The 16024-nt window shown below is 47.7% G+C and overlaps 1 protein-coding gene across 2 annotated transcripts in view; it reads left to right on the top strand.

Moving 5' to 3' along the window:
* Nucleotides 1-16024, top strand: part of parga (poly (ADP-ribose) glycohydrolase a) — a 120797-nt gene that overhangs the window by 75075 nt on the left and 29698 nt on the right. For both annotated transcript variants that reach the window (XM_064949985.1, XM_064949984.1), the window contains 4 exons: nt 745-824; nt 950-1010; nt 1242-1317; nt 4200-4347. In XM_064949985.1, coding sequence (XP_064806057.1) covers nt 745-824; nt 950-1010; nt 1242-1317; nt 4200-4347 — 365 coding nt within the window. The remainder of the gene's footprint in view (nt 1-744; nt 825-949; nt 1011-1241; nt 1318-4199; nt 4348-16024) is intronic.

Genomic DNA, 16024 nt, shown 5'->3' with positions numbered 1-16024 from the left:
GCTTTGTAAGAAGCATTTCAAGGTCCTGGAGTGGCCTAGCCAGTCTCCAGATCTCAACCCCATGGAAAATCTTTGGAGGGAGTTGAAAGTCTGTGTTGCCCAGCAACAGCCCCAAAACATGACTGCTCTAGAGGAGATCTGCATGGAGGAATGGGCCAAAATACCAGCAACAGTGTGTGAAAACCTTGTGAAGACTTACAGAAAACGTTTGACCTCTGGCATTGCCAACAAAGGGTATATAACAAAGTACTGAGATAAACTTTTGTTATTGACCAAATACTTATTTTCCACCATAATTTGCAAATAAATTCATTAAAAATCCTACAATGTGATTTTCTGGATTTTCTTTTCTCATTTTGTCTGTCATAGTTGAAGTGTACCTATGATGAAAATTACAGGCCTCACTCATCTTTTTAAGTGGGAGAACTTGCACAATTGGTGGCTGACTAAATACTTTTTTGCCCCACTGTACCTACATTATATAGGTCTGCACGGTAGCTTTGACATCGTTTTTTCACATCGGTGTTCATCTAGACATCAGGTCAATACTGATGTTAGCATTTTTTAGCTAATATTGTCCGATTCCGATATGTTCACCGATATATCGTTCATCCCTACTGTTATTTACACTGTTAGAAACAAGACAAATTTTTAAACTTGATTTTAAATGTATTTATTAAGCTGTTCTGTAGCCTTTGAAAGACTCTCTTTGAGACTTAACATGAACTCTTACTTCCTTTTCAGGTTGTTTGAGGGCTCTTCCCCAAAGAAGAGGGAGAAACTGAAAACACTTTTGTGCTATTTTAGAAGTGTAATCGAGCAAAGTAATGTTTTTTTGTATTATCAAATCAATGTTATGTCATTTATTTTATATTGGTTTCAAACCAAAAGCATTGATGATTTTGATTTTAACTTTTTTATTTTTTTTGCGTTTTGTTTTATGTTTCAGAACCTACTGGACTTGTGACGTACACAAGAAAGTGTTTGGATCGGCCTCCAAATTGGAAAAAGTAATGCACTTCATGTGGAATTACTGTCCTTTTTTTATATATATATATATTTATATATATATATAATATGATAATAATATATAATATGATATATATATATATTTTGTTATTGTATCCAATAATTGTATGGATTTTATCCAAATAGGAACAAGGGGATTTTTTTTTTTTTTTCCTGATTGGTGATCAAGCTAAAAAAAAAAGAAAATGGCCGTTCGTTTTTCTATGTTCCAGCTCCCAGAATCAGCTCACCAAGCTTCACATAACATGTGAAGGAACCATAGAAGACGATGGGCACGGCATGCTGCAGGTAAGATGTACGGAAGACTTGACATACAACTCTATTTGACTAAAGTATACGGGGTTCTGTCCCAAATGGCACCCTATTCCCTATTTAGTGCACTAATTATTTTTATTTATTTTTTGTTTTGTTTACAAAGGCCCATAGGCCTCTGGTCAGAAGTAGTGGATGAAATAGGGAATCAGGAGCCATTTTACATGCACATGTGTTGTGCCGAGAGGGCATGATTTAGTATTCTAGAAGCATCTTGGTGGAGCAGGAGTCTTACTGTACATGCCAGGGTTTTTTCATTCTATATTCTGAGCCACACATCCAGCCTAGAGGGGCCTCCCTGCCTTTCCCTTCTCTTTTTATATGCTGTGATTGTCAATCACAGAGTCGACCTCGCGCACGCACTCCCAGCTTTAACTCGGGATGCTTACTGCTACTGAACAGGTCCTTTTGAGGAAGAAGACGGGTGACAACACGTCTGTGGGAGTGAGTGTGCATGCTGGGACTGGGGTCGAGGCCCTGCACTCCCTCTGCTCTCTACCCAGTCCGTTCTCCTCTCTCCCTGTCAGGCCGGCCCCCTCTCCCCAGTCCCTTTCACCTTTTAGTTTGCCTGTGGAGGCTGTGGTTGCCACGGGCTGACAGCTGATGGGTGACATGACCAGATTCAGCTAGGGCCTGGGCTCCCTGCCATCGGAGTGAAGGGCTCTCTGGTGAGGAGGGGCTCTCTGGTGAGGAGGGGCTCTCTGACAGCCTGTCAAAGAAAGACAGCGGACTGTGTGTGCTGCTTCCGAGGGCCCCTCCCACCACCGAACTGACTGACTGGGCCCCTCCCACCACCGAACTGACTGACTGGGCCCCTCCCACCACCGAACTGACTGACTGGGCCCCTCCCACCACCCAACTGACTGACTGGGCCCCTCCCACCACCCAACTGACTGACTGGGCCCCTCCCACCACCCAACTGACTGACTGGGGCCCCCTCACCACCCAACTGACTGACTGGGCCCCTCCCACCACCCAACTGACTGACTGGGCCCCCCTCACCACCCAACTGACTGACTGGGCCCCCCTCACCACCCAACTGACTGACTATGTGCCTCCCCCACCACCCAACTGACTGACTATGTGCCCCCCCACCACCCAACTGACTGACTATGTGCCCCCCCACCACCCAACTGACTGTGCCCCCCCACCACCCAACTGACTTACTATGTGCCTCCCCCACCACCCAACTGACTATGTGCCCCCCCACCACCCAACTGACTTACTATATGACTCCCCCACCACCCAACTGACTACGTGCCCCCCGCACCACCCAACTGTCTGACTGACTATGTGCCCCCCACCCCCAGTGACTACGTGCCCCCCACCACCCAACTGTCTGAATACGTGCCCCCCACCACCCAACTGTCTGACTATGTGCCTCCCCCACCACCCAACCGACTACGTGCCCCCCCACCACCCAACTGTCTGACTAACTATGTTCCCCCTCCCCCCACCACCCAACTGTCTAACTGCCCCCCCTCCCCCCACCAAACTGTGTCTGACTGCCCCCCTCCCCCCCCACCCAACAGTCTGACTGCCTGCCTGTTCTGCTGGCCATTATTCTGTTCTGCTGTCCATTACTCTGTTCTGCTGTCCATTACTCTGTTCTGCTGTCCATTACTCTGTTCTGCTGTCCATTACTCTGTTCTGCTGTCCATTACTCTGTTCTGCTGGCCATTACTCTGTTCTGCTGTCCATTACTCTGTTCTGCTGTCCATTACTCTGTTCTGCTGTCCATTACTCTGTTCTGCTGCCCATTATTCTGTTCTGCTGCCCATTACTCTGTTCTGCTGCCCATTACTCTGTTCTGCTGTCCATTACTCTGTTCTGCTGTCCATTACTCTGTTCTGCTGCCCATTATTCTGTTCTGCTGGCCATTACTCTGTTCTGCTCCGCTATCCATTACTCTGTTCTGCTATCCATTACTCTGTTCTGCTGTCCATTACTCTGTTCTGCTGGCCATTATTCTGTTCTGCTATCCATTACTCTGTTCTGCTGCCCATTACTCTGTTCTGCTGTCCATTACTCTGTTCTGCTGTCCATTACTCTGTTCTGCTGTCCATTACTCTGTTCTGCTGGCCATTACTCTGTTCTGCTATCCATTACTCTGTTCTGCTGTCCATTACTCTGTTCTGCTGTCCATTACTCTGTTCTGCTGTTCATTACTCTGTTCTGCTGTCCATTACTCTGTTCTGCTGTCCATTACTCTGTTGTGTTCTGGAGGTGGACTTTATCATCTTCTGTATGATGTATCCTAGATACTGTACTCGGCTGTCTGATGTATCCTAGATACTGTACTCGGCTGTATGATTTATCCTAGATACTGTACTCGGCTGTCTGATTTATCCTAGATACTGTACTCGGCTGTATGATGTATCCTAGATACTGTACTCGGCTGTATGATGTATCCTAGATACTGTACTCGGCTGTATGATGTATCCTAGATACTGTACTCGGCTGTATGATGTATCCTAGATACTGTACTCGGCTGTCTTATGATGTATCCTAGATACTGTCTCTCTCTCTCTATGATGTATCCTAGATACTGTACTCTTTCTTTATGATTTATCCTAGATACTTACTCTTTCTTTCTCTCTTTCTTTCTCTCTTTCTTTCTCTCTTTCTTTCTTTCTTTCTTTCTTTCTTTCTTTCTTTCTTTCTTTCTCTCTTTCTCTTCTTTCTTTCTCTCTTTCTTTCTTTCTTTCTTTCTTTCTTTCTTTCTTTCTTTCTTTCTTTCTTTCTCTCTTTCTCTCTTTCTCTTTTTCTTTCTTTCTTTCTTTCTTTCTTTCTCTCTCTCTCTCTCTCTTTCTCTTTCTTTCTTTCTTTCTTTCTTTCTGTCCCCCCCCCCCCCACAGGTGGACTTTGCCAACCGGTTTGTGGGCGGAGGGGTCACCGGATCGGGTCTGGTTCAGGAAGAGATTCGCTTCCTGATTAACCCTGAACTCATCGTCTCTCGCCTCTTCACTGAAGCCCTGCTGCAGAATGAGTGTCTCGTCGTCACAGGTCAGACAATCCCCACCAGTGTCTGCTCTAGTCTAATCAAATCACATTTTATTTGTCACATACACATGGTTAGCAGATGTTAATGCGAGTGTAGCGAAATGCTTGTGCTTCTAGTTCCGACAATGCAGTAATAACCAACAAGTAATCTAACTAACAATTCCAAAACTACTGTCTTATACACACAAGTGTAAGGGGATAAAGAATATGTACATAAAGATATGAATGAGTGATGGTACAGAGCAGAATAGGCAAGATACAGTAGATGGTATCGAGTACAGTATATACATGTGAGATGAGTATGTAAACAAAGTGGCATAGTTAAAGTGACTAGTGATACATGTATTACATAAAGATGCAGTAGATGATATACAGTGCACCATACAGAAATTAAAGATCACAGAAATGTTTCATAGGCACACACAAAAAAAATCTTATTTCTCTCAAATGTTGTGCACACATTGCTGTACATCCCTGTTAGTGAGCATTTTATCCTTTGCCAAGATAATCCATCCACCTGACAGGTGTGACATATCAAGGAGCTGATGAAACAGCATGATCATTTCACAGGTGCACCTTGTGCTGGGGGGGACAGTAAAAGGCCACTCTAAAATGTTCAGTTTTGTCACAGAACAACAATGCCACAGACGTCTGGTGTTTTGAGGGAGCGTACAATTGTCATGCTGACTGCAGGAATGTCCACCAGAGCTGTTGCCAGAGAATTGTCCCATGGTGGGGTTATTGTATGGGAAGGCATAAGCTGCAGACAACGAACACAATTGCATTTTATCGATGAGATAAAGAGATACCGTGACAGAGATACCGTGATGAGATCCTGAGGCCCATTTATTTTATTTTTTTTAAAGGTATTTGTGACCAACAGATGATTATCTGTGTTCCCAGTCATGTGAAATCCATAGATTAGGACCTAATGAATTCATTTATATTCACTGACTTCCTTATTTGAACTGTAACTGTTTCATGCGTTGATATTTGTGTTCGGTATATTTTGGTGGACAAGAATCTGTTGAGAAATCTGAGAGAGCAGAGCCACATAGACATTGCATCTCCATTTGGCTGGCTTGGGTACTGTGTAATGCTGTGGGGACCCCTCATCGGAAGGAGTAAATAAGACCAGGACATATGAAGGGTAACTCACAGCAGGGTTTGCTGTAAATGACAGAACCCTTCAGTCCAACCTGTAAGGTACCTCTTACAGCACCAGCCAGCAGGACCTACTGCTGTGACAATCACTTCCTGGAGTTGTCAACCTCTCCCTGTTATTTCCTCTGATTGGCTCTTCCTGAGATCGGCCCAATCAGGACTGTTGATTGCTCTGTTTGTCTGTGTCTGGGGTAATTACTGGATTACATCAAGTGCTTGAACTTTATAGCTCTGATGGACAAATAAACTAACAAACAAACACAGATTTATTTACCAGTAATGTTACAATCAATATATCCATGTTTTATAAGGCGTTGCTTAACTTTGCCACACAAGCTTCATTATTTTCAACCTGAACCATTCATATGTTTGAACAGTGAAAACCGAACGGAAATACAGTGAGCTCCAAAAGTGTTGGGACAGTGACATCGGTGTTGTTGTTTTGCCTCTGTACTCCAGCGCTCTGGATTTGAAAGGAAACAACGGCTGTGTAGTTAATGTGTGGACTGTCAGCTGTAATTGTAGGGTATGTTCATTCATATCGGGTGAACCGTTTAGGAGTTACAGCACTTCTTGTGCGTAGTCCCCCCCCCCCCCAACACACACACACACACACATTTGAGGGGACCAAAAGTATTGGGGCAAATTCATTTATGTGTATTAAAGTAGTCTAGAGTTTAGTATTTGGTCCCATATTCCTAGCACGTAATGATTAAGTCAAGCTTGTGATTCTTTTGGATGTGTCTGCTCTTCATTTAGCTCGTGTTTCAGATCTGGTACCCAAAATAAATTAATGGTCAATAATTAGTGTTATTTTGGAGTCACGTTTTATTGTAAATAGGAACAGAATATGTTTCTAAATACATCTACATTAATGTGGATGCGACCATGATAATGATTGTTCTGAGTGAATCATGAATAATGATGAGTGGAAAAGTTGACAAAGAGTTTATAAGGGGGGGTCATGTCTGAATGCATTTTGGATAACTGAATTGAAAGGCTGCATGCAAGGACAAAGGTGGCTCGCTCTCTCTCTTCAGCCTAGTGAACTCTGGCAGAGATGCGTTTTAGCCCCTGGGCGCACACTGGCTGTCTGAACGAGGCCACTAAAACTCATCTCGGCCTGCTTAAGCAAGCGTTAACATGGAATAGTAAGTTAGTTGAATGAAAATAGTATGATCAGAAAGGTAGATTATTTTTTTTTACATGTATTTTTATGGCACAGAGTTTCACTCAAGTCATTGAGAGCACAGATCCTGTCAGTTATTTTAAATCACATTTTAGACTGAAACATCATTTTTAAAAATATATATTTTTTGGCTTTGCCTAGAAATACAGTATAACCAAAACATTAAAAACACTGGCTTTAAACTCTGAGTCCTCCATATATATATTTCTTAAATATATGGTTCGCAGCTGCTAGAAGCCATTGTCCGTTATTTTGCAGGCTGATCTCTCATAGCTCTTCTTAGATGTGAACCCTCCTGTCCCAACAAGGAGAGGAGAGGGATGACCGGCGTGATTGGTGAGTTGTTGACGAAGGAGAGAGAGGGATTCTGCCTACGGTGTGTACGTGCGTAGGCTGATTTGTGAGGCTGTCTGGTTGATACCACACTGTGACGATTCCCTTCTCTCTCTTCATCAGCCACCTCTCAACAGGCACAATCAGCAAGCAAACACGTAGACACACAAACACTCCGTCTTCAACGGTGTTTTCCCAAACTCGGTCCTCTGGACCCCAAGAGGTTCGCGTTTTGGTTTTTTCCCCCCTAGCACTACACAGCTGATTCATAATCAATAATCAATCAAGCTTGTCTACATCTCCCCCTTTCTTAAAGAGACACTGTTGTAAAAAGACAATTTGTTGAAAAATATATATATATATCTAACTGGTTTGAAGTTAGACTACAAGGATGCATACAGTGAAATCCTGAAAACATATCACCAACCCTCCTGTATCTCCCTGTATCAATTGGATTTTTATCTGGGTTTCGCCTGTAACATCAGTTCTGTGGCACTCACAGACAATATCTTTGTAGTTTTTGGGAACGTCAGAGTGTTTTCTTTCCAAAGCTGTCAATTATATGCATAGTCGAGCATCTTTTCGTGACAAAATATCTTGTTTAAAACGGGAACGTTTTTCATCCAAAAAATTTAATAGCGCCCCCTAATGCATAACTGGTTGGGTTAGGAAGCATGAGCTTTTACTCACCAGTATAACAACACTGTGGTCAAAGACTAGGTAACTCAGTTTTAGTCACCATAGTTATGTTTTTGGGTTATTGCATTTCCAGATATCTTCTAAACTACCCACAATGCATTATTTCTCAACATTACATTGGAGGATATATTCTGTGCTACCGAGTTCATATGCTTGCTCGGTGGCTAGCTCAAGCCGGCTAACGTTAGCCACTAGCATGTAATTACATTCCAGACCCAACTGTTGGTAGGGGTGAGCTACAATCCACCAATCCCAGGAAGTGTTATGTAAACAAGGAGCAAGTGCTGCCATGCAGCGTGCTTTTTTTCACTGACTTTGTAGCTAACGGTATCTAGTGGGAACCTTTTAGCACAGCAGACTACAGTGCCTTCTTGCCGTGGGCTCCAAACGAAAGAGAAAATCATACCTGCTCTAATTGTGTAGTACCTCGTCTGTTCTCCTTTTTTGTTTCGTCAACTTTTCGGCATGTTCTCTGTGAAGTACGCTACGTGTGTTTTGTAACTTTTTCTACCTTGGCTTATGCTAGCACACTAGCTGACGGACATCTGGAATCTAACTATTTTTGAATTCCCTGACTCTTAATCGGCCGGTGAAGCATCTGCCTCCCCCTAGCTTTGATAACTAACTCAGTCTGCACGCTTTAAAACGTTTTGCCATCAATCAATCTGCCCCTGCTCTCTCTGCTTTGATTTGTGGTTACGTTTTAGTAGTTCTAGCTGGTCTCCAGTAGTTGGGCTCTAGCTTGCTGACCATAACCGTGGTGGTTGGCTAGGATAGTAGTAAGTTGGCTAAATAGCTAACGTTAGCTGGATAGCTAGCTTGCTGTCTTAGATAACTGCGTATAGCTAACATTCTTTGATAACTGGTTAGATGGTGTTATGTATTTCCAAAGCTTTGGTTTACTTTAATGTAGCTGTAAGCTAGGTGTTGATAGCAGCTGGCTGACTCGTGTCGTGCTAACGTGAAGCTGGTAGTCTCGTAGGGCAAACGTTAGCATGCTAATTGGCTAGCAACCTTTCAAGTATACATTCATCCATAAAGTATTTTCTTATAAGTCAGCAGAACAGTTTTTTTCTTTTAAACCAGTAGTGAAGAGTGCAAATAATTTGCTTTAATTTGAAGGTATACATGTGAAGGTATTTCTGTTGGGAGTTTTACATTTTACATGACTTTGTCACTGTTGGGGAATTCTGATCCGTTTTATGTGATAACTCCTCAAATAGAAAAGAGAGGTGTATAACTTTGCATTGAGACGTTTGACGTGTAATCTAATGCAGATCCATGATGTTAGTCGTAGTAACATTTTTGCTAGCTACCCTGTAACACCACACAGGTTAGTTTTCTCAGAGGGAGTTTTTTTTTTTTTTTTGCTCTGTTCTGCATCACGTCCTTCCTGGTCAGCGGGATAACCATCGGTGAATCATCTGCTTTCCCCTGTCACAGCGCAGCCCGGCCAGGCAATCAAGACTAATTCAATTAGGCCTGGGCACTTTGGCAAATTTCAATGGGGGAGGTAATATCCATTAACCCCCACCCCCCATGTCAAGACGTATTGCGGGGGAATATGATTTAATACCACCGGCCCGCAATGATACAACAAAATGCTGCTGGTGGTGGTGGCACAGGAAAAGGTTTAATAAAGATGATGGAATGGGAGAGTCCATTAGTGGTCTTGGGCAGGTCTTTCTGCTCTGAGGTCATGAATTCTAGTACTGCTGTAATAACATTAAGTGATTTGAGTGGGGAGGGGAAGGAGGAGGGGGAAGGGATGAGGGGAGAGGGGAGAGGGGAGGGAAGGGGAGAGGGAGGGAGGTAGGTAGGAGTAAGGGGAGAGGATAGGTAGGTAGGTAGGTAGGTAGGTGGAGGGATGAGGGGAAGGAGGAGAGGGGAGGGAGGGAGGGATGATGTAGGGGAGGGGGAGGGAGTGGAAGGGGGTAAGGGGAGGGATAGGAGAGGGGAGGGATGTAGGGGTAAGGGGAGGGAGTGGAAGGAGGAGAGGGGAGGGAGGGAGGGATGAGGGGAAAGAGGAGAGGGGAGGGATGAGGGGGGAGAGGGGAGGGTGGGAGGTAGGTAGGTAGGGGTAAGGGGAGGGAGAGGAGAGGGGAGGGATGTAGGGGTAAGGGGAGGGAGTGGAAGGAGGAGAGGGGAGGGAGGGAGGGATGAGGGGAAAGAGGGGAGGGAGGGAGGGATGAGGGGAAAGAGGGGAGGGAGGGAGGGATGAGGGGAAAGAGGAGAGGAGAGGGGAGGGAGGTAGGTAGGTTGGGGTGAGGGAAGGGAAGAGGAGAGGAAAGGGAGGCATGAGGGGAAAGAGGAGAGATGGAGGAGGGAAGGGGAGAGGCTAGTGGAGGGGGGAGGAAAGAGAGACTAGTGGAGGGGGGAGGAGAGAGAGGCTAGTGGAGGGGGAGAGAGAGGCTAGTGGAGGGGGGGAGGAGAGAGAGGCTAGTGGAGGGGGAGGAGAGAGAGGCTAGTGGAGGGATGAGGAGAGAGAGGCTAGTGGAGGGGGGAGGAGAGAGAGGCTAGTGGAGGGGGGGGAGAGAGAGGCTAGTGGAGGGGGGAGGAGAGAGAGGCTAGTGGAGGGGGGAGGAGAGAGAGGCTAGTGGAGGGGGGGGAGAGAGAGGCTAGTGGAGGGGGAGGAGAGAGAGGCTAGTGGAGGGGGGAGGAGAGAGAGGCTAGTGGAGGGGGGGGGGGCTAGTGGAGGGGAGGAGAGAGAGGCTAGTGGAGGGGGGAGGAGAGAGAGGCTAGTGGAGGGGGGAGGAGAGAGAGGCTAGTGGAGGGGGAGGAGAGAGAGGCTAGTGGAGGGGGAGGAGAGAGAGGCTAGTGGAGGGGGGGGGGGCTAGTGGAGGGGGGGGAGAGGCTAGTGGAGGGGGAGGAGTGGAGGAGGCTAGTGGAGGGGGAGGAGAGAGAGGCTAGTGGGGAGGGGGGAGGCTAGTGGTGGAGGGGGGAGGCTAGTGGAGGGGGGAGGAGAGAGAGGCTAGTGGAGGGAAGAGTGGATCTGTGCGGGGTCGGGACAAGTAGTGGTGAGGAGGGAGGCTGAAGGTTACTCCTCTCTCAGAGGTGACCTGTCCTCTCTCTGTCCCTGGCTGGCTGGCGGAGAGGGTTAGAATGCTGATTGGCTGGCTGGCGGAGAGGGTTAGAATGCTGATTGGGTGGGCTAGAAAACTCTTGGTGCTTGTGAGTTCCTGGAAGGAGTGTCCCACTTTCATATCGTTCACTGATATGGCCTGGGTTGTGTCCCACTTCCACAGCGTTCACTGATATGGCCTGGGTGTGTCCCAAATGGCAACCTATAGGGAATACAGTGCCATTATTACAGACTGAGTGGACAAAACATTAGGAACACCTTCCTAATCTAGAGTTGCACCCCGTTTGGCCCTCAGAACAGCTTCAATTTGTTGGGGCATGACTGACAGTAACCTTGTAGCGGTATTTATGTCCTCCTTCCTTACTGCTCATGCGCTCTTAAAGTGGCAGCGCACGGTGAAGGCTCCATGCGGATTTCGCCACAACCTCTCGAGGGAAATCATCACCACTTGTCCAGTTGTCCTTTGACAAAGCTGCAGATTTAATTTGTTTCTGACCTTTCTCTGCCCCGCCCAACTGACCAGTCCTCAACAAATAAGATACTGTATATTTGTCAGAAACAATTAAAGCTGAGACCTGGGGGTATTAATGCATCAAAGCATTGAAGTGAATGAAATTCCTAATCATTAGTCAGTCCAAGGCCTCTAGTCTGGTCTGTTGCCTATCAAAATTATCTTTCAGATGTTAAACAACTTTGTGTGGCTATAAGAGGGAGGGAAACGACTGGCTTTATAAAGACTTCAAGTCTTGCTCCGGTGAAATGGGTCAAATGCCCAACCATTGGCTTTCCAGAGAATCCAAACATTTGTTTAGTCTGAATAAGAACCTTTGGTCGTCCTCTTCCGAGGATCTGCTCTGTCAATATCACTTCCCCTTTCACTTCCCCTGCGTCCTGCAGTGCATGAATAAAAGTATCTCTCTCTTTCATTTAACCTTTATTGAACTAGGCAAGTCAGTTAAGAACAAACTCTTCTTTTCAATGACGGCCTACCGGGGAACAGTGGGGTTAACTGCCTTGTTCAGCGGCAGAACTCAGATTGTTACCTTGTCAGCTCGGGGATTCGATCCAGCAACCTTTCTGGTTACTGGCCCAACGCTCTAACTACTAGTCTACTTGCCGTCCCAAATGGCACCCTTTTTTCCCTATTCCCTTTTCTAGTGAAATGTCTGTCTAATATCATGGTGTTATCTGGGACGTATCCCTTATCTATTAACCAAGCTCCTCTCCAGATGCTGGCTTTTCCCTTTTCCCTATTCCCTTTTCCCTATTCCCTTTTCCCTATTCCCTATTCCCTTTTCCTATTCTATTCCCTATTCCCTTTTCCCTATTCCCTTTTCCCTATTCCCTTTTCCCTATTCCCTTTTCCCTATTCCCTATTCCCTATTCCCTTTTCCCTATTCCCTATTCCCTATTCCCTATTCCCTTTTCCCTACCTTCCTATTCCCTATTCCTTCACCCTTGTCCCTATTCCTTTTCCCTATTCCCTTTTCCCTATTTGTTTCCCTATTCCCTTTCCCTATTCCCTTTTCCCTATTCCCTTTTCCCTATTCCCTTTTCAGAACTAGGATATTTGGAAAAGCAGCATTGTACTGGAGCAGAGGGGGGGCAGAGTAGGAAGAGCAGCATGTACACAGAGCAGAGGGGGCGGAGGAGGAAGAGCAGCATGTGTACACTTTCAGGAGCAGAGGGGGAGCAGAGGAGGAAGAGCAGCATGTGTACACAGAGCAGAGGGGGAGGAACGTGAAGGAGGAAGAGCAGCATGGGTACACGGAGCAGAGGGGGAGAACATAGGAGGAAGAGCTGAATGGGAACCGGAGCAGTCCTCTTAGGAGGAAGATCTGCATGTCAATATCACTTCCCCTTTCATAGGAGGAAGAGCTGCATGCATCAATAAAAGTATCTCTCTCTTTCATCGGAGGAAGAGCAGCAAGTAAACACGGAGCAGAGGGGGAAACTCTTAGGAGGAAGAGCAGCATGGGTACATGGAGTTAAGGGGGAGAACATAGGAGGAAGAGCAGCATGGGTACACGGAGCAGAGGGGGGAGAACATAGGAGGAAGAGCAGCATGGGTACACGGAGCAGAGGGGGGAGAACGTCGGAGGAAGAGCAGCATGTAAACACGGAGCAGAGGGGGAGAACGTAGGAGGAAGAGCATTCCCTTTTCATGTCTGTCTGGGTACATGGAGCAGAGGGGGAGAACATAGGAGGAAGAGCAGCATCCTCTACAGATGCAGAGGGGGAGAACATAGGAGGAAGATTCCCATTCCCTTTTCCCTATACCGGAGCAGAGGGGGAGAACATAGGAGGAAGATTCCATTAAACCTATTCCCTTTTCCCTATAGGAGGAAGAGCAGCTATTCCCTATTCCCTATTCAGAGGGGGAGAACTTTAGGAGGAAGAGCAGCATGGGTACACGGAGCAGAGGGGGAGAATAGGAGGAAGAGCAGCATATTCCCAGAGGGGGAGAACGTAGGAGGAAGTGCAGCATGGGCACACGGAGCAGAGGGGGGGCAGAGGAGGAAGAGCAGCATGGGTACACAGAGCAGAGGGGGGGGAACAGAGGAGGAAGAGCAGCATGGGTACACGGAGCAGAGGGGGGAGAACGTAGGAGGAAGAGCAGCATGGGTACACGGAGCAGAGGGGGAGAACATAGGAGGAAGAGCAGCATGGGTACACAGAGCAGAGGGGGGAGAACGTAGGAGGAAGAGCAGCATGGGTACACGGAGCAGAGGGGGGAGAACATAGGAGGAAGAGCAGCATGTAAACACGGAGCAGAGGGGGGGAGAACATAGGAGGAAGAAAACGGTAGGAGGAGGCACAGTGACAAAATACAGAGCTTGACTTCTCAAACACGGCAGAAAGCCGTTTTGGAGAAGTACGGTAAGCTTAATAATGTGAAAGGTGAAATGAAGAACGCAGTCTGCTTTATCTCCTAACATGTCATTTAAAAAGTAACTACAAATATTCAAATCTATTGAAAAAAAATGTAAAGAAATAGTTTAAACGGTATTCACGGTATAAGCAAACCATCCCGTGGGTATTTCCAAACACCCCGCTATACGGTATACCGCCTTAAATCTTTTCCGGAACACTACATTCGTATTTAATAAACCTTGTGTATCATTCTGGGAACTGGAATTAAACACCAGAGAGCCTTACTGAGGCAGTGATTACTTACCAGGACTCCCTGGAAATCAGTGGGGATTTTTACAGAGTAGACAATCCTGGTTAAATACATCAAATGAGTGTAAGTTCACTAGAAAAAATAAAATGATGTGGGCTTGTCAAATGTTGAAGGGCTTGTGAGATTCTTTCTTCTTGAGAGGAGGCACCCACTGACCAGGCTTCAGTAATCTGCTCTTGTTTGTATACACACACAAAGCCACCGCAGGTACTAATGAGGCCTAATGAATGAGAGGTTCATTTGTCCCTTCTGTTGTTCTGAACCCTCCCCCTTTATCCCTCCCTCCTCTGTGAGCTGGGCTGTTGTTCTGAACCCTCCCCCTTTATCCCTCCCTCCTCTGTGAGCTGGGCTGTTGTTCTGAACCCTCCCCCTTTATCCCTCCCTCCCCTGTGGGTTGGGCTGTTGTTCTGAACCCTCCCCCTCTATCCCTTCCTCCCATGTGGGTTGGGCTGTTGTTCTGAACCCTCCCCCTCTGTCCCTTCCTCCCCTGTTGTTCTGAACCCTCCCCCTCTATCCCTTCCTCCCCTGTGGGTTGGGCTGTTGTTCTGAACCCTCCCCCTCTATCCCTTCCTCCCCTGTGGGTTGGGCTGTTGTTCTGAACCCTCCCCCTTCTATCCATTCCTCCCCTGTGGGTTGGGCTGTTGTTCTGAACCCTCCCCCTCTATCCCTTCCTCCCCTGTGGGTTGGGCTGTTGTTCTGAACCCTCCCCCTCTATCCCTTCCTCCTCTGTGGGCTGGGCTGTTGTTCTGAACCCTCCCCCTTTATCCCTCCCTCCCCTGTGGGTTGGGCTGTTGTTCTGAACCCTCCCCCTCTATCCCTCCCTCCCCTGTGGGTTGGGCTGTTGTTCTGAACCCTCCCCCTTTATCCCTCCCTCCTCTGTGAGCTGGGCTGTTGTTCTGAACCCTCCCCTTCTATCCCTCCCTCCCCTGTGGGTTGGGCTGTTGTTCTGAACCCTCCCCCTTCTATCCCTTCCTCCCCTGTGGGTTGGGCTGTTGTTCTGAACCCTCCCACTTCCTCCCATGTGGGTTGGGCTGTTGTTCTGAACCCTCCCCCTCTATCCCTTCCTCCCCTGTGGGTTGGGCTGTTGTTCTGAACCCTCCCCCTCTATCCCTTCCTCCTCTGTGGGCTGGGCTGTTGTTCTGAACCCTCCCCCTCTGTCCCTTCCTCCCCTGTTGTTCTGAACCCTCCCCCTCTATCCCTTCCTCCCCTGTGGGTTGGGCTGTTGTTCTGAACCCTCCCCCTTCTATCCCTCCCTCCCCTGTGGGTTGGGCTTTTGTTCTGAACCCTCCCCCTCTATCCCTTCCTCCCCTGTGGGCTGGGCTTTTGTTCTGGTCCCTTCCTCCCCTGTTGTTCTGAACCCTCCCCTCTATCCCTTCCTCCCCTGTGGGCTGGGCTGTTGTTCTGAACCCTCCCCCTCTATCCCTCCCTCCCCTGTGGGTTGGGCTGTTGTTCTGAACCCTCCCCCTTCTATCCCTTCCTCCCATGTGGGCTGGGCTGTTGTTCTGAACCCTCCCCCTCTATCCCTTCCTCCCCTGTGGGCTGGGCTGTTGTTCTGAACCCTCCCCCTTCTATCCCTTCCTCCTCTGTGGGTTGGGCTGTTGTTCTGAACCCTCCCCCTCTATCCCTTCCTCCCCTGTGGGTTGGGCTGTTGTTCTGAACCCTCCCCCTTCTATCCCTTCCTCCCATGTGGGCTGGGCTGTTGTTCTGAACCCTCCCCCTCTATCCCTCCCTCCCCTGTGGGTTGGGCTGTTGTTCTGAACCCTCCCCCTTCTATCCCTTCCTCCTCTGTGGGTTGGGCTGTTGTTCTGAACCCTCCCCCTTCTATCCATTCCTCCCATGTGGGTTGGGCTGTTGTTCTGAACCCTCCCCCTCTATCCCTCCCTCCCCTGTGGGTTGGGCTGTTGTTCTGAACCCTCCCCCTCTATCCATTCCTCCCCTGTGGGCTGGGCTGTTGTTCTGAACCCTCCCCCTCTGTCCCTCACCCCCCTGTGGGCTGGGCTGTTGTTCTGAACCCTCCCCCTTTATCCCT

The sequence above is a fragment of the Oncorhynchus masou genome, chromosome 31 (genome assembly GCF_036934945.1).
Source record: "Oncorhynchus masou masou isolate Uvic2021 chromosome 31, UVic_Omas_1.1, whole genome shotgun sequence".
Lineage (NCBI taxonomy): Eukaryota > Metazoa > Chordata > Actinopteri > Salmoniformes > Salmonidae > Oncorhynchus > Oncorhynchus masou.
This window is presented reverse-complemented; position numbering and strand designations above follow the sequence as displayed.